This window comes from Equus quagga, chromosome 10 (genome assembly GCF_021613505.1).
Source record: "Equus quagga isolate Etosha38 chromosome 10, UCLA_HA_Equagga_1.0, whole genome shotgun sequence".
In the NCBI taxonomy this organism is placed as follows: Eukaryota; Metazoa; Chordata; class Mammalia; order Perissodactyla; family Equidae; genus Equus; species Equus quagga.
Genome location: NC_060276.1, coordinates 65573632 through 65592490, shown reverse-complemented (window position 1 = coordinate 65592490; position 18859 = coordinate 65573632). Strand labels below are relative to the sequence as shown.

At 36.7% G+C, this 18859-nt stretch overlaps 1 protein-coding gene across 1 annotated transcript in view; it reads right to left on the bottom strand.

Annotated features, from left to right (window-relative positions):
* The window catches only part of ZDHHC15 (zinc finger DHHC-type palmitoyltransferase 15), a 70302-nt gene that overhangs the window by 2429 nt on the left and 49014 nt on the right, over positions 1-18859 (bottom strand). The window contains exons 10-11 of the mRNA XM_046673814.1: positions 16826-16929; positions 6121-6199 (exon numbers count right to left, since the gene is read on the bottom strand). Coding sequence (XP_046529770.1) covers positions 6153-6199; positions 16826-16929 — 151 coding nt within the window. The 3' untranslated portion in view covers positions 6121-6152. The remainder of the gene's footprint in view (positions 1-6120; positions 6200-16825; positions 16930-18859) is intronic.

Sequence of the window (18859 nt, the reverse complement as noted above, 5' to 3'; positions counted from 1 at the left end):
GATTCATGGGTAATTTATTTTCATTTTTCTTTACTTTCTATTCATATTTCCCACATTTTATCTAGGAAATAGATAATAATTTGATAACACAAAATATTTATTTTTGAAATTCACATAGAAATAACATGAGCTTTGAAACTGGGCAATTCTGAATTTGAATTCTAGCTTTGCTACTTGCTATCTCTGTGATTCTGGACAAATAATATCAATGGACCTTAGTGTCTTCATCTGTACAACAGACATAATAAAATCTACTTAAAACAATATCTGGCATACAGTAGGCGCTCAAGTAGTTATTATTAGTACAAGCTTTCTGGAAAACAATTCGGCCATATATATTAAGAGTCTTTAAAGTGTTCATACCAGTAATTTTGCTTCTAGGATTCTATCCTAAGAAAATGAGGAAATGATTTATAAGGAAATAAATCAGGAAAAAGATTTATGTTCAATGATATTATTGACAGCCTTATTCATAATAGTGAAAAATTGGATACAATCTTAATGTTGGACAGCTGAGAATTGGTTAAATAAACAATAGTACCTTGATATAATGGGAAATTGCTTTTTAAAAAAACTTTTACCCATCCAAGTATGGGTGTGAAGAAATCTCCTTGTGGTTTTAATTTGCGTTTTCCTAATGGCTACTGATGTTGAGAATCTTTTCTTGTGCTTATTTCCACTTCCTTGGTGAAATCTCCATTCAACCCTTTTGCCCATTTTTTATCATGGTGTTTGTTTTCTTATTTTTGAGCTTTTAGAGCACTTCACATATTCTGGATACAAGTCCTTTATCAGATATGTGTTTTGCAAATATTTTTTCCTAGCCAGTGACATGTCTTTTTATTCTCTTAACAGTGTTCTTCTCAGAGAAAGCACTTTTAATTTTGTTCAAGTTCAATTTATAAACTTTTTCTTTTATGTATCTTACTTGCTTACTTTTGATGTCACATCTAAGAACTCTTTGCCTAACTCAAAGTGATAAAGATTTTCTCCTATGTTTTCTTCTAAGAGTTTTATAGTTTTACATTTTACATTTAGGTCTATAATCCATTTTGAGTTAGATTTTGTTTATGTTGTGAGGTGTACATGGCGTAGGGATATCCAGTTGTTCTAGCACCATTTTGTTGAAAAGACTATATTTTCTCCATTGAATTACCATTACATCTTTGTGTAAAAATCAGTTGACCATATTTATGTGGTCTATTTCTGTATTTTATTTTTTATTCTGTTCCATGGGTTCATGGGTCTATCCTTTTGCCAATACCACCCTGTCTTGACTACTGTAGCACTATAATATGTCTTAAAATTGGACAGTTTGAGTCCTCTGACTTTATTTTTCTTTTTCAGAATTCTTTTGGCTATTCCAGTTCCTTTAATTTTCTGTATAAATTTTAGAATCAGCTTGTCTATATCTACAAAAATTTCTACTAGAATTTTAATTGGGATTGCATCAAACCCGTCTATCAATTTGGGGAGCATTGACATCTTAACTATATTGAGTCTTCTGACCCACGAGTATAGTATGTCTCTTCATTTCTTTAGGTCTTTTTTGGTCTTTTTCATCAGTGTTTTGTAGGTTTCGGCATACAGATCTTGTATATGATTTGTTAGATTTATATCTAGCTATTTAATTTTTCAGAGTTATTGTAAATGGTATTGTGTTTTTGATTTTGGTTTCCTAACTGTGCACTGCTAATGTATAGAAACACAATAGGTGTTTGTGTGATCTTGTGTGCTGTGAACTTGCTAAACTCATTTATTAGTTCCAGGAGTTTTTGTAGATTCTTTCGATTATCTATGTAGACAATCGTGTCATCTGCAAATAGGGATAGTTTTATCTCTTCTTTTCCAATCAGAGTGCCTTTTATTTTTTTTTCTATCCCTGTTGCATGTGTTAGGACTTTCATTATGATATAGGATAGGAGTGATATGAGAAACTGTATGAAGTTGTGGTTGACAAAGGAAAGAACTACTGGTAAGTAGCTAAGTAGGTAAGTAGTGAAGACCTATCAGGCCAGTTTAGGCTGGAGACCACAAATGTATAATCTCAGTTCTGTTATTTGTAATCAGCTGCAATCAGTATTTATAATTAGTTGTGTTATTCTTGTAGTAGTTCTCAGCGGCCTGAGTATAGAAATGGAGAAGGCAGATGGCTGGATTAAATCTGAAAGTTGGGCTTTTGCTGGCTGAGGCAATGGTATAAGTGAGATAAGAATATTGGTCAGACAGAGGTTAAAGTGTCAAAACTGGATAGACAAGGAAGTAACCCATGTACAAATTTTGTTTTTATTTATGTTTTTGGTATATTTCCTTTCAGTGTTTTTCTACATATGCAGATATATTTTAATACTTAAAAGTTTTAAATGAAAATTAAAAATGTAATTTTATAAAGTTTTCAAGGTTCATCCATGTTGCAGCATGTATTCTTTTGGTTGCCAAATCGTATTCTACGTCTGGATATGCCACATTTTATTTATCTGTTCATCAGTAGATGGACATTAGGGTTGTTTCCACTTTTTGGCTATTATGAATAATACTGTGAACATTCATGTAGAAGTTTTGTGTGGACGTATGTTTTTATTTCTCTTGGTTATATCCTTAGGAGTAGAATTGTTGGGTCATATGGTTATTCTATGTTGAACATTTTGAAGGACTGCCAAACTGTTTTCCAAAGTGACTGCACCATTTTATACTCCCAACAGCAATGTATGAGGGTTCTAATTTCTCCACATCCTCATCAACACTTGTTATTATCTGTCTTTCAGATTATAGCCATCTTAGTGGAGATTAAGTGGTATCTTGTGGTTTTGATTTGCAGTCCCCTAATGGCTAATGATGTTAAGCATTTTTTCCTGTGCTTATTGATCGTTTATATATGGAGAAATGTCTATTCAGATCCTTTGCCCATTTAAAAAATTGGATCTTCTTTTTATTATAGAATTGTAAGAGTTTTTTTTTTTAAAATTGTTTTATGGAGGTCATAATAGTTTATAACATTGTGTAATTTCAGGTGTACATTATTATATATTACTTTCTGTACAGACTAGAATTGCAAGTGTTCTTTATATATTCTGCATACAAGTCTCTTATCAGATATTTAAATATTTTCTCCCAAAAGACCACATATTGTATGACTCCATGGAATCATGGATTATACAGAAGGTCCAGAATAGGCAAATCTACAGAGATGGAAAGTAGATTAGTGGTTGCCTAGAGGTGGGAGTGGAGGAATGGGGAGTGACTGCTAATGAGATTGAGGTTTCTTTGTGGAGTAATGAAAGTATTCTAAAATTGATTGTGGCGATGGTTACACAACTCTGTGAATATCCAAAAACCACTGAATTGTATGCTTTAAGTGGTCGAATTAGATGGTATGTGCATCATCTAAATAAATCTGATAAAAATGTACTTTTAAAATTAAACTACACTTATACAGTTTTTTCACATAACTCTATTACTCTTCAAAGAAATTACTCCTAATCATGCATAATATTTTATCATAATGATGTAACAATTTATTTCACCATTCCTCTATTGTGAGATATTTAGTTTTGTTTGCAATTTTATGCTATTATAATAAATTGATGATGAATACTTGTGCAGATCTTTGATTATTTTATTAAAATACGTTCTTAAAATGGAGTTATCAGATAAAATTGTATGAAAAATTTAAGGTTTTAATATATGTTGCCAAATTGCCCTCAAAAAAAGATCTATGAATTTAATCTTACATCAGCAGTACATAAGAGCAGCTGTTTCAACATGTCCTGGGCAACACTAGGTACTATAATTTATAAAAATTGTCTGCTTTAGTGGAGAAAGTTGATATTTTGAGTTATTTTAATTTGCATTTCTTTCTATTGAAATTGAACAATTTTCACGTTTACTCTTCATAACTTTTTTGTTGATTGTTCGCAACCTTTGCCTATTTTCTGTCGTATTTTTCTTTTTCTTACTGATTTGCAAGATCTTTCTAAATTAAGGATGTTAAATTTTGTGTTATATATTTTTCAATGTTTCTTCAAGTTTGTCTTTTCATTTTGAAGGAAATATCATCTAGAATTAGTCCCTTTTTGTGTAAAAATTATGGCAATAATTTCCTTTTTATATATAAAAATTTGAGACAAAATGATAAAATATGTTAGCATTTGTTAATTCTGAGTTGTAAATAGATGAGTATTCACTTTGTCCCTCATACTTGAATTTTAAAAACTTTCAGGGGAAAATATGTATAAAATATCTAATAATTTGGACATAATTTATTCGACCATTCTATTGATAGACATTCTGGTTGTTTTCCATTTGGAGCTTTTACAAACATCATTGTAGTAATTATCTATATACATTAAAAATTCTTCATATCTTGATAAGTTTTGAAATGATTCTCCTACTCTTCCCTCCTGTGTCCCCAAACACTTTTCTGTTATTATCAGAGCATGACTCTGCTGTCCCCACAAAATTAATCAGTTAATTTATTTGAACAGAGTACCCTGGGAAAAGCATTGTTTAAAGGCAATTTTGCTTATCTAGGGAATCATATCAAAAATATATTTATCATTTAATATTCACTTAAGGTGTTCTGAAAAAAAAAGGGTTACATGGTCATATAAGTTTGGGAAAAACTTATTCCACTTTTTGGAATTCACAAAGTTCCTTAGCATATTAGAAGTCCCGACAAGTACTGCACTAAAGACAAGGTTTCACGATCTGCACAAAAGAAAATAAGTTCAGTCAAATAAGTTTGCAGGGCTACTACATCCTCTTGGAGCATCACAAAACTCATTTGCATAGTAAAAGCCTTGAGAATTCCAATGCTAAAGACAACTCTCTAATTTTGCTTACATAGGGTTTCCTAAATTTATTTCACCAGAGAACTTTTTTTTTCCGTCCAACATCTGTTAACATATCAAAGTACTAGAGCTCCATAGGATACCCATAGTAAAATGGTAAAATAGGAAAATGAGAGAGATAAACACCATGGATAACTGAAATCTAGATACTGCTAGCATACAAGTTGTCTCACTTAAACATCAAACATTTCCTCAGGGTTTTGGAGAAGAAGACAGATTTAATTCTTCCCTCTTTTTAACCTTTAACTATAAGTGAAGATACACAGTAAATAGCCCAAGTCAGGTTTTTAAATGTAGTGCCACAGGAGAAAGAGTATGCTCTAAGGTTACATAGACCTGGGTTGCAATCTTAGGTTATCCACTTATTAGCTGGACAGGTGGTTTACCCTGTCTGGACTTCAGTTTTCTCATAAGTAAAATGGGAATAGTAACATTGACCTCACAGACTTGATGTGAAGATTAAATGACATAACATATATCAAGTACATAGCAAAGGAGCTTGGCATATACAAGGTCTTATGTAGTATCTATACTGGTACACAGCAGAGTTCTGTAAGGGAAAGATGTAAAGACTTGAGAACCCACAAACAGACTGATAGCCTTCTGAATAATTGCTAGCTTTTTCATGGGAATAGAATTGGAAGACTTATCGAATCAGAGCTTTGAGCTCCATGCATGGTATTTCTATTACTGAAATTCTCCTTTTAATACTGAATTACTTGGGTTTATTTACCTGTGAATGCTGCAAAGAAAAGGTTGTTTAGCTTTTCACTAGGCCAAAGAGAATCTTATATGTAAGGCCACCTGCTACTGATGAACAAATTAGTAGCATTTTGGGAGTTGGAGTGCGAGGATGGTGCTTTTTTGCCTGTGAGTGGGTAAGAGGTTATTAATTGACATAATGGAGTCAGGCAAAAAGAATCCATTGGTAATCTATATCATTTCAGAGACCTGAAATGCCCCAGGACAAGGTTTATAACTCACAGTATGAAAGTAAATAACCTGAACAGGATGCTTGGCTGTTTCTGGATAACCTGGGGCCCTTTAGCCCAAGTGAATAGTGTGAGTGTGCAGGGAATAAGGGCATCTTTTTCATTATGTTACACAGGGAAATTACGTAAAGGATTTCTGCTTATGTGAATAATACAACAGTGAAGAATTTAACATCTTGTTTGCCAGGATGAGAAGTTACTCCTTTTCTAGATCTGCTCCCAAGACTGATTCTTAGCAGTCCAGGTGGCACTCTATATGCCACCTTCAGAATACTGACCTGTCTGAGAGATGCAAGAAATGTGAAAACAGCTACGTTTCCGTTTCCACGGCAAGAGATGATGAACCTTCTGGATAATCTGCAAGGTTGAAAAGTGAAGGTGATCAAACATGCCTTTCTCTTACATGGGTGGGTATTCATTCATTGGCATATTTCCTTTTGTTCAATCCCTGGAGGCAGCAGACATCTGCAGATCTCTAAAGACTGGTTCGCTGCACCAAAGCATTTGTAACCAGTCCAGAAATTTACATTCCAAGAGTAGTCAGCCTATTGTACCATGAACTAAGATTATTTTATTTATCAGTATTATCTGATCTATAATACTGGCTGGTATTTGACTTAAGCTCAACATCATATGGCTTTAATGTAATGTTTTGGGTCTTGCTACTCACAAAATCACCCTGTCTTGCTATTATTCCACTGGACATAACTGAGATAGCTATTATAGTACTTTAGGTATTGGTGTGTCTCTAAAAATGAATGAGATATCTAGAAAATAAGAAGCTTTGGAATTAACAAGCAACATCATTTATGGTACAAATGTTTTTGTTTCCAACCTCCAGCCGTTTGGTGGTAGCAAAATACACTCTAAATCAGCTTGCTTAATGTACAGATAATCACTTTCTTTATACTCCCTGCATAATAATATACTTGGCACTTTGAGATTAAAAAAAATGTTGACAGTGGTTGTCTCTTACAGTTTCTGTTTTGTATCTTCTCCTTTATGAAATTAACGTGCCATTCAGAGTGCTCCCATAAGTGTGAGATCTGGATCTCAGAAGATAGAGGCCAGCCAAAATGGGTTACTCTTGCCACAGCAGGCTGGCAAACTCTCATGCCACTGAGTTAATGAGGCAGGTTCCAGAGATAAGGTTTCTTTCTTATAGGAAGAGTGGAAAAGTAAAAGTGGCTCTGAGAATGTCTGTCTTTAGAATTATGGTTCCATGGTGGGCACAACATTCTGTCTTGCCTGGAATCCCAGACTTAGAGTATTTTTGCCCTTAAGTCTGAACAGAAAGCAGCCGTATTGGCCTAGCTCTCTAGTGAAGGACATATAGAGAATAGTTCATGTTTGTCAAACAACTCAAAGAGAAAAAGAGACATCAAGTTCTTAAGCATACATCTCATCGCACCTATACATTTCTACCAAGAAACTGATTGATAAAGTGTTAAAGGCAATTCTGGAAGTGCAATGCACTATTTTCCTTGCTGCTCCTTGCTGATGGTTGGCTGTCTCAGAATTTTGCAGGTATCGTTTGGCAATGCACCTTTTCCATAATTGGCATTTAGTATTCTGCTAAATAGGTTTCATTTACTTTTCACCACTGCATTCCGCACTCATATTTGGCACAGAATACTTCCTCTTGGCAATTATTTGAGTTAAAATAAGGCTGGCAGACATTGAAGCCTGAGCTGAAAAACCCAATCATCAACTTCTTTCATGGTTCCACTCCTGGGGAAGATTAAGCTAAGATTGTAAAGGTAGACTCATACCTGGTGAGGACTAAATTGAAAAAATGCAGATACTTCAAAAAAATCAGGCTCTGCCTAATAGAAGACAAATGCAGAATTTAGGAAGTCAATTTACCTTCTCCGTCTACCATCTGCATCTATACTGCTTTCCCCACCCTCACCTGCTCTTGCTGCTGATGCTGTAGTGATTTCACCATCAGTCAATAGATGTCTACTTGAACGAAGAACAATGTCATTTTAGTCTTCATGTATGCTGGCTTCCTTTAAAATCTCCTGTGTTCCCACATAAACCTATGATATTATGGGAAGTGACCATTAGAGTATATGTACACTTCTTTCTAGCCATTAGTTCTCAGAGATTGGGAAGAGTAGCGAAATGGACACAATATGGAATCTGGAAGAACTTAGGTTGAGTTGTGACTGCTTCATGGCTTTAAATTAGTCACTTTAACTCCCCAGCCTCAGCTTTTTCATCTGTAAAATAGGGCAATACTCTCTCACTCACAGTATTTTTGTGATGCTCTCCCTTGAATTATGAGTGTCCTCTAAGGTTGTATCCTTTACCCTGACTTTCACTTTCTCCATTTGTTTCCTTGTCCACATGGATGCATGTCAACATGGATTAGATGATTCCAAATTTTCCATTTTATTTCCTTTCCCTAGCTTTATTCTCTCCCTTGATTATCTCCTATACCTCTCATGGGTTTAATTGCCATCTCTATACAAATGACTCCTAGAGCTCTCTAGTCACTGGGACTACTCCCAGTTATTTAAAATGTCTCCAGGCTTTGATCCTTCCTCTCCATTTCTAATGTTACCACCACTCACGCAGCCATTGTTACACATGTCCAACTATCTACTGATCTCTCTGGTTCTTGTTTCTCCAAATTTCAATCCATCCTGCATACTAGTACCTGAGTAATCTTTCTAAAATTTATCTTTCACTATATCAATATCACTCAAGATTATAAAATTAATAGCTATTTCCTATTGTATCAAGTTAACAAAGCCCTCTACCATCTGGCCATATCTCACCTGTCTAGGATTACTGCCCACAACCCACAATGCCCACTCTGTACTTAGGAATGGATGGCCTCATCAGTGTTCTTGCCACATTCATGTCACACGTCTTACCTGGAATGTTATTTTCTTCTTCCTAGCGTCTATCAAGACATTACTCATCCTAATAACATCTAGCTTAAGTCCTGCCTCTTCCTCAAAACTTTCACCACTATAGCCCATATGCTTTCCCCCTTTATTGATATACTCAATGTTTAAGCATCACTACAATCACACACTTACCATGTGTACCACACAGTACTTAGCAGAGGGTAAGCCTACATTAAGTGTGTAATTGCGAGCATCGCTTTTATGGCAATGGACACATTAAATCTTGTGTTAGACTTGTGTGCTTTTCCTATCCTTTCTTACAACTGCAAACTCCTTGAGGGCAGAGGCCACATTTTATTTATCTTTGTCTCCCCCACAGTACCTTGTTAGAGGTCTATCTTCAGGAAATGCTTTCTGAATTGAACTGATTAATTGGAGACCTGCAATATTTCAGAGACACATACTAATTCAGAGCTCAGGGTTGGACAATGCAGGTAAAGCAGTAAAAAATGCCTAGCTACCCAAAAGAGTAGCCCCTCCATAACCCAGTATATTATGTTTGCTGCTTTCAGGGATGAGACCTAGGATTCCCACTCTCTAGTAAAGGCAAATGACAAGTGTGAGAATAGGTTCTGGTGGTCAAAATGCTAGGTAGAGATGATAAGAGGGAGCAACTGGGTGTACCCAGACAGAGTACTTGAAGAAAGAAATCTGATTCCAGAATATGGAAGGTATATTAATAATGTAAGTTTACAGTGGCCTCTAGTATATATTTCTTCCAAAAAAAGAAAAGAGGCATTTGGTGAAAGATGTCAGGTGTGGTTATTCAGCTTGACTTCTGACTCCTCAGTATCAGACGGGATCATAGAACGTCATGCCCTGGAGCTGAAGATGGCTTAGAGATCATGGAATTGAAACTGAGGTCCAGAGAAGAGAAGGGACTTTCCAAAAGTCATACAATGAACCTAGTGGCAAAGCTGGGAAATAATTCCCATGTCAGAGCTTTATCCATGTTTTTCCATTATTCTATTTCTGATGAAAGAGGCACAGGAACTGATATAACTTTTGTTTTTTTTTTTTTTTGAGGAAGATTAGCCCTGAGCTAACATCTGCTGCCAATCCTCCTCTTTTTGCTAAGGAAGACTGGCCCTGAGCTAACATGCGTACCCATCTTCCTCTATTTTATATGCGGCACGCCTACCACAGCATAGCTTGCCAAGTGGTGCTATGTCCGCACCCAGGATCCGAACTGGCAAATCCCGGGCTGCTGAAGCAGAATGTGCACACTTAACTGCTGTGCCACTGGGCCAGCCCCGATGATTGTCTTTTAAATAGACCATAAAAAGGTCTATAAACTGAAAAGTAAACAGGAGCAAAGGAAAGACACTGACTGGCTGGCACAGTGGTTAAGGGTTTGGACTTTGGAGCCAGATTCTGTCACTTACTTGCTGTGTGAATTTGAGTTTCTCTGTACTTGAGTTTCCTCATCTATAAATGGAGTTATTTAATATTTACAATTCACAAAGTGATTATGACTCTTAAATGTGACAATGCCTGAAAATCACCTGGCACATAAGAGTCATTCAATAAATGTTAGTTGTACCCTTGGAATCAAACAATCATCTATATGCACCATTATTTTGCTAGAGTTGGAGAGAATAATGAAATAAAGGAGATGAAGTCTCGGACTTCAAGGAGTTCCTATGCAGTCCCTTACCATCCAAACTCTTTGGTGGCACCAGGTTACTTTCTTCATCACTTAGCTTGAGGGTCTCGTGAATTACTTATGACTTTCCTTGTACCTTTTGTCTCTTCATTCCTTGCCATCAATCTAAATCCTATCTAATCTTTAAGACCCAAATTCTACCTCCTCTGTAAAGCCTTTCCTGACCAGCCGTGCCTACGGGAATCACTCTCCTTTGAATTCCTGTAGCATAAACTTTATGGTTTTACTCATTTGGTCAACATCATATCCTGTATTGTGTTTTGTTAGGCAACTTTTCACGTATGTGTCTTATCTCCCCAAATAAATTTAACAGATGTTAATTTCTCCCTCTTCTCTCTCCTTTTCCTATATATTCTTGATCAGCCAGCCAGACATCCTCCCCCAGAATGGTACTGCCTATTATATTGTAGGCATGAGAGAAGAAAGCCTTTCGGAAAACAGTCACTCACCTAATCATCCCAAATGTGTAATCATAAGTATATGATTCGTGGAAAGATCAGGTTGGTAAGATGTTAGTATAGCCCCATGTATCTTGAATTTCTATATAGAAAGCTGGTAAGAAAAAATTGACTGAGGGGCCGGCCCCATAGTGCAGCAGTTAGGTTCACATGTTCCCCTTCTGCGGCCTGGGGTTCACCAGTTTGGATCCCTGGTGCAGACATGGCACCGCTTGGCAAGCCATGCTCTGGTAGGTGTCCCACAGATAAAATAGAGGAAAATGGGCATGGATGTTAGCTAAGGGCCAGTCTGCCTCAGTAAAAAGAGGAGGATTGGCAGCAGATTTTAGCTCAGGGCTAATCTTCTTCTTAAAAAAAAAAGAAAACTGACTGTGACTAAGAACTTTTCCATAGTTGGCCCTACCTACTGACACTATGCATGGGAGTAAATAAGGGCAATTTGGTGCCCCTGAAGGAGTATATTCTTTGAGGTAGAAAGCATGAATTTAACTTAGGACCTTGCTTAAGTCCTGTGGTAGTGTCTTAAAGTTCTTCAGGCATAATCTAGAGGTCTGGTTAGGCCCAATGAACTAAGTGATAAGGTAATTTTTTCTTCATGCAAGATTTAATTGCTACCTCTGACTGGGGGGTGACTGCACAGAATATCACCCAAAGATGTTTCTAAAAAACAAAGCTCTTGATGTGAAAGGCCTCTTATCTCAGAACCAGAGCACTTATATACAGGATGTACTTGGAGGGTTTGAGTTCTGATAAAGAGAAGGGCTCTTACAAATCTCAAAAGGTGTGGGGATTAGAGCAATGTCTGGCATAGGATGGGAGTGTGCTTTGATAGGAGTATCACTTCATTATCTTCCTAAAAGAACATTTTCCTGATATCATAGCCTTGCTCAAAGACCATCAGTAGTAGTAGTTCATCATCTGTAGAATAGTGTCCTTAGTCTTGTATCTAAGGCTCTGCCCAATCACACACCAATTTACCTGCTGAATTAATCTAACAATTATCTTCTATGTGCAACCCTATTTTGCAAGGGTTGCAGAGAATACTGAAATGAAGGTGACAAGGTCTCTGACTTCAAGGGGTTTCCGCCTAGTTCCCTACCATTCAAATTCTTTGCTGGAGCTTGGCTACTTTCTTGGTACCCTCTTCACTTAGCTTGGGGTCGCATACATTACAACCTGTGACTTTCCTTGTCCTTTCTGCCTCTTTGTTTCTTGCCACCAATCCAAATCCTATCTAATCTTTAAGGACCAAATTCTACCTCCTCTGTAAAGCCTTTCCTGATTAGCCCAGCCCATAGGAATCACTCTCTCTTTCGAATTCCTAAAGCACAAAGTTTATGGTTCTATTTATTTGGTGAATAACATATCCTATATTGTGTTTTGTTAGGCAACTTTTCAAGTATGTGTCTTATCTCCACAAATAAATGCAAGACTCTTGAGTTCAGAGACAATAATGTATAATGCCCCTTATGGGTCTAATGTCACACCCTTAATATGCTGTCAACAAATACTAGTTTATTTCTTCTGTTATTTTTCCTAATGGATGATTTACCATGGCAGCAGAAATTACCAGACTGAAAATAAACCAGAAACCTCTTCTACCTTGAATAGTTACTCATGGTCTCATACAAAAAAAGTTTTACTCAAAGAAGTAGGAAATTAGGCTATATTTAAAACACTTAACACAAACACTTCAGCTAGCGTCTGAAGTCAATGTTTTTCTAGATAAGTGTCTAGCATTTGACAAGTCAGAGATTAATTCTTCCAAACCCTGGTTATCACCGATACCAGAAGATTGTATTAGAAAATTAAGGCAAAGTTTTTTGTATTATAGAGATTTTTTTACTTTATAAAAATATCCCTTCTGGGATATACTCTTTTAAAATTATCAAATTAAAGAGTTAATTTTCAGTCTCATTAGCTGGAGATAGAAAGCAATTTTGGTTAGTTCAGGAAAGCTCAGTTCTTCTTCTGCTGGCTTCTTGTAAAGTGTTGTTCTTGTCATAGTTAGTGCATTGATATAGAGTAACTGGAATATGCCGTGCATAATTATTGTGTACCCTAGGACTTGATCCTGACCTGGAGCTCCCTACGGAATTCTCAAACCAGGCTTCTGGAAGAACTGGGTAAGACGGAGGAAAGGAACTAGCTTTACTTTCCTTACTACGAAGTAAAGGAACTAAGTCTAACGGATAGAGGTCATGTAATTACAATTGACAGATGTTAACCTTAGTACTTTTATCAAAGCCAAAACTGAGTTCAGTCCCTGTGAGATGACCACAGAATAGATGTTCTTGGCAGTATTTTTTGAAGACTTCAATCTGTGAGTCTGGGCTGGGGAATATTGCAAAACAGATTACTATGAGTTTAGGTTCATCCTACATAACAGGGAGAACTGGGAAGTTCCCTGTAAACTCCGGGACAACTTTTCTCCGGAAGCTCTGACTCTGTCTATTAGGGTTAAGTCTACGCTCTTAAGAAGTTTCACGGCTACCATCCAGGGCTCAACTGACTTGCTTCTCTTACAGCTTGGGCAAATTCATACCTCATGGGAAAGTGTGTAGGAAGATATTGTCTGGCCAATCATAATACACATTATTACATAGTTCCCTATTGGGCTTCTCTGTTGGAGGACCCCAACAAGAGGACTGCAGGTGACTCGAAGTTGCTTATTTGAGTCACTATGAAAACAAATCTCTCACACTTTCTTTGGTAAAATCTTGCAGAATAAATTTTCCTAACAAGTGGGCTATTTTAATATTTACCTTAAAATATTGCTGGATGAAAACCTCTCCAGAGCAAGATAATATCATTCATTATTCAATCAGTGGTGTTGACAAAAGAGTTACTCCCTTGCATGTGGAAAAAGCCATTGCTCTGCTGTTTGAGTCTTTGTCCACGTCACTGTTAAGTTCACTGCCTAGAGAAAATCACTACCTGCTCTGAATTCCAGGGATGCTGTATCTTAAATAAATGTCCATGATCAAATAGTTCAGCAACTAATCTGAAAGGGGTGATAGTTGGAAAATGGCATAGGCTCTGTTACCTGCTGAAACCATAAAAGGACATAGAGCATTTAGAAAGGCACCAGAGCCATAAACACAAAAAGAATATTGAGAAATCACCTGTATGAAAAATTATTAAGGAACTAGGATTATTCCCCCTGAGAAGGCTGAGGGGGTTCTTTATGGGTTTTGCATACAGGCAGACTTTGACTTACAGCAGTTTGCATTTGAGAATCACCCTGACAATCACACCCATCTTATTATTCATGACATATATGGCAGGCAGGGCCATAGATGCCACCCATATTTGGAGGAAATGGATTCCAATTTTGAATAGAGCAGAAAGACTTATATTGCAATCTCTACCTCTTTTTATGCAAACTACAGAAAATTAGTAATGAGTAACAGAACAGATATCTCTGCATCATTTCCTCAAAAAGCTTAAATGTAGCCCGAAGTCTCTGAAAAGACTTTTAAAAGATGCCTGTTAAAATCTCCTCAGAAGAATATATTGATTTGTCACTTTTGATTTGCACATTTTTTTCTATGCATTTGTATATTAAACACTTTACTGTAAAAATATCATCAGAGAAGCCTATTTAAATCTCTTGACTTCATAAAAGTGTTTCTTTGCCTAGTACATTGCTGTACTAAAATAAGGCAGGGATTTCAAAGAAGGCAAAGACTTTAATTAGTTGCTGACTGTGAAATTACATTTTTACTTAACACGTTACTGTTTTACCATACTTTATCAATTTATATACAATTTAGAATGCTTTGCATTACACAATGTACATCATTTATAGTAAACTAAATCTTATGTTTTGGGCAAGAACAAACCTTGATATTATTCCTAAGAGAAATTAAGTTCAACACACATAATTTTAACTTATAGCACCTTTATCAGGAATCTAAGTTGTTAAAAGTGCAAGGACTATTTGTATATGACCAGTTATGCACAGAAAATGGAGGCAACTGAGGATAACACAGAATCAACTGGATAAACAATGCAGTATGAGAACTTGTGTTAGAGAAAAGTACAGTTTTCTAATAGTTAAATTTGTTAGATACTGGAATGGGTGATAAAGGAGAGTTGTGAAAACTCTCTCAATCGACTTAAGAAACCTCATATATCTGGGACGGCATGGTGGTCCTGCTAAAGCTACAGGCAGCTTATAGTCTGATTTTACAATGTATGTAGGAAGCAGTTGAACGTATCAGGTAACAAGACGGCATCCAATCACACCACTGTGTCTCATATGTATTTGTTCAAAGGACAGACATAGAATTGTATAGAAAGAATCCAGGATTTGGAATCAGCGTACCTTACTTTAAGTTCAAGTTCTGCCTCTTTCTTGCTATGTGATCTTGGATGAGTTACTTAAAATCTCCAAATCTCAGTTTCCTCAATTATAACATGGGATGGTATTAATAAAATTGCCTACTTAACCTGGCAGTTGTGAGAGACAAAGGATATAAAAAGTATATGAAAGTACTTTGTAAACTATAAAACGGTATACACATTTTTTTAATGATTGAATGTTTTTGAAAAAGTCTGGAATTGGAAACCACTTCAAGAAAATAAGCTCTTTATAATGTAGTGCTATATCCATACTCAAAGTGTTCCACTTGCCAACACAAGGCTCAGATATGAATAGTTTTTTTTTCCATTGTGGAGATATTTCAAACCAGGTTAAGATCCTATAAGTCTCCGATTTCTATTAGAGTTTGGGTTTCTCAATACCAAAATAAAAGTTCTTATCACTTGTAATTGCTGTGAGTAAAAGAAACACTGTTCAGAAACACCGACAGCTGAAGAAAGGTAGGTCAAAATACAGTCAGAGTTTCAATAGAGTCAGCAGGAGGAGGTAAAGGAGTCGCTTGCATTGAAGTTCTTTAGGCTGGGCAAGAACTCTTTCCTTTTGTAACTATGGATTTTGGACTGTTTTGTTTTCTTTAGTCCTATTAACCTGCCTTGTTGTAAAACTGGACTTCCAGGGAGAGAACCTGGGCCTAGCTACTCTAACTGGGTGAACATTTAGAAATGCTTGTCTCCCATCTCTGGGCCCCACCTCAATGCCTTTCCATGTCCTCATTCAGCCTCATTCACCCCAACTACAGTTTGTGACAAGTACTACAAGTTCCCACTCAAAATTTCTGTCAGCTATTGAATTATTGGGACCAGCCGCTAAAAATTACTCTTTGATTCCTGGAATTAGCAACATAGACAAATGTTGGAGGCACAGTAGTAAGCAGAGCATCACACGGAGACAAAGAATAGGTGGCAAGGAGGGTACATGGCACGAGAACTTAACTTTGAGCTCTTCACAAAAAATCTCAAGATGATCCAATAATCTGGTGGGAAAATGTGGACGGGCAGTTCTGCTTCCTTATTTTTCCTTTGCTCTTCTGCCTTTTAGAAAAGTAGACCACATGCATGTGTAGGTTTGCCCCCATATACTATCTTTTTTTGTGTGTGTATTTAAACCATCCTAACAGAGAATAGGAAGGAGATTTTAAAGAAAACTTAACCAATGTGAATTAATCAGAGTAGAGAAAGGTGATCTGTTGCCTATTGATTGAATTAACTCAAGCAAAGCACTGTGAGTAACCAACTGGCAGGTTGTTTACAAACATTCATCAACACTGTTTTAGTTTCCTTATTCATCTGATTGGTTATAAATCATGGTATCACAAAGCTGGAAAGGAACCTCCCAAGCTGCTGTCTAATCCTACCTAAGCCACCCATATTTGCTAAACAAATCTGGCCATACTTGTTCTTCTCTATCCAAAGGGCAATTATGAGGTTAACATGCTTATATAGTCTTTCTGGACACTATTTTCTCACTACACTACGTTGGTTGTGTTAACATGGTCTTTATCAGTGCTTGGTCTGCTGGGTGGAAAAAAGACTTCCTTCTGAGCCTACTTACCTCGGTTGTCATCCTCATTGTCTTCCCAGGGCTCTTCATTTGCTAGCAATGGGTTCTGCGACTCATTCATAGACCTCATAGGGAAGGAGTGTCCATCACCAGGGCTGGTGGGGAAAGGAAGACAGTGAGCTCTTGCAGCTGACATAGACTTTTTATGAAGGTAATAATCCTATTGGGAATATGGAGGGGGCTCTTAGCAAGATTTTAAACCATTTAACTTATTGGTTAAAGCCATGGTGGAATAGGCTCTCACAATAGCATCATTTAGTTGCTGTATTGCTCTCAATTTCTTTCTTTTTTTTTTTTTTTGGTGAAGAAGATTATTGCTGAGCTAACATCTGTTGCCAGTCTTCCTCCATTTTTGTGTGTGGGACTCCACCACAGCATGGCTTGATGAGCAGTGTGTAGGTCTGTGCCTGGGATCTGAACCTGTAAACCCCGGGCTGCTGAAGTGGAGTATGAGAACTTAACCACTGTGCCAGCAGGATGGCTCCTCAATTTATCTTGTTTGTTTGTCTGCATCAGACAAAAACTGTTTTTGTTTGTAAGCACCTTCTTAACTTGCTCCCCACAATGCCCATTATGGTAATATGCACACATAGCAAGCTTCATAAATATCTTTTAATGAAGATGATTCCAATTTATATCTCATTATCTTAATGATTTGGTTCTAAATTTTCAAGAAAAATTAGCAGATTCAAAATCAATGAATAAAGTGGAGATAAGCTGCTGTGAACTGGCTTGTATGGCAGAAAGGTTATTACGAGCTGGAGGAAAGAGCCAGAGTGAGGCATCTCTAAGAGTATAGATTCTGGGGGAAATTATCCGTATGTGGGATCCACTTTGAGGATATCTATGGTAACTTAGGGCCACCACCCTGGTTAATCTCTGGTCACTAACAGATGGAATGCACTGGAGGAAACTGAGCTGGCCCTGCCTAGAGTGGGTTACAGTTTGAATATTTGAGTCTGTATATCTCTGAATGCATTCCAAATTTACATCTGAGTGACTTTTGGATTATTCATTCAATATTACCTATGCCTTTTCTCCTGTTCACAAATGTGGTTAATTGAAAATTGACAGATTTTGTTGATAGTTCTCTACAGAGGATGTAAGTATACTGATTAGTAAGTAAATGGGCTTTGATTTTTGCTTTTGTTCCTTATTCCAGAGAAGACTCATCTTAGACCCCCCTTTGATGTAATCATAGTGTATGTGTATTTGTGTGTGTACATGTGTGAGTGGGGTGCAAATAATTGCTGGTAACAGTTATTAATCAATATTTCCTGCAGACACAGTTTTGTCCTGTGATTTATAGCCAGGATAGTAGGATATACCACAACTCTTATATATATGAGCCTGTAAAACACTAACTGGTGTAGAGGAAGTACCAGGGCCATGAGTGAAGGGGACGAGAAAATTTTTCTTAATTATCACCCTACTCCAACAAAGTTTCCTCAGTTAAATGAACAAATGGATGTGTCCCTGTCTGAGGAATGGATCTAAAGGGGGCTGCAAGAAGCCTCCAAAGAAGCTTTGCTCCAGAGCTAGTTTAGTTGATGGCAGCTCAATCTGGTTCATGAAGTCACTCAGAGGACACAAGCTCATCTCTTCTTCACTGCTTTCCTTTCACTCCGATTGCAGTTCTAAGAATTACCTACAATCTCTAAATGAATCTTTTTTGTTCTTGCTTTTAGTTTTAATTTTTTCTTCATAAAAGTAATATAAGCATTTGACCCCAAAGTATGAAAAATGGAGGCAAGAAAAATAATTTCTAAGACTATTGCCGTTACTACTTATAGCATATTTGGGGTATATTTTCCCTCTGTTGTTTTTCTTCTGTGTGTATTTGTACATATTTTTAATCACAGTGCACATACCATTTTGAATTCTACATTTTTCACTTAAAATATAGTAAGCATGTCCCCTTATTGAGACATAGTCTTTATAACCATTACTTTTGACTACATGATATTCCATCCAGTGGAGATATATATATACACATGCACGCACACATATATATGTGTGTGTGTG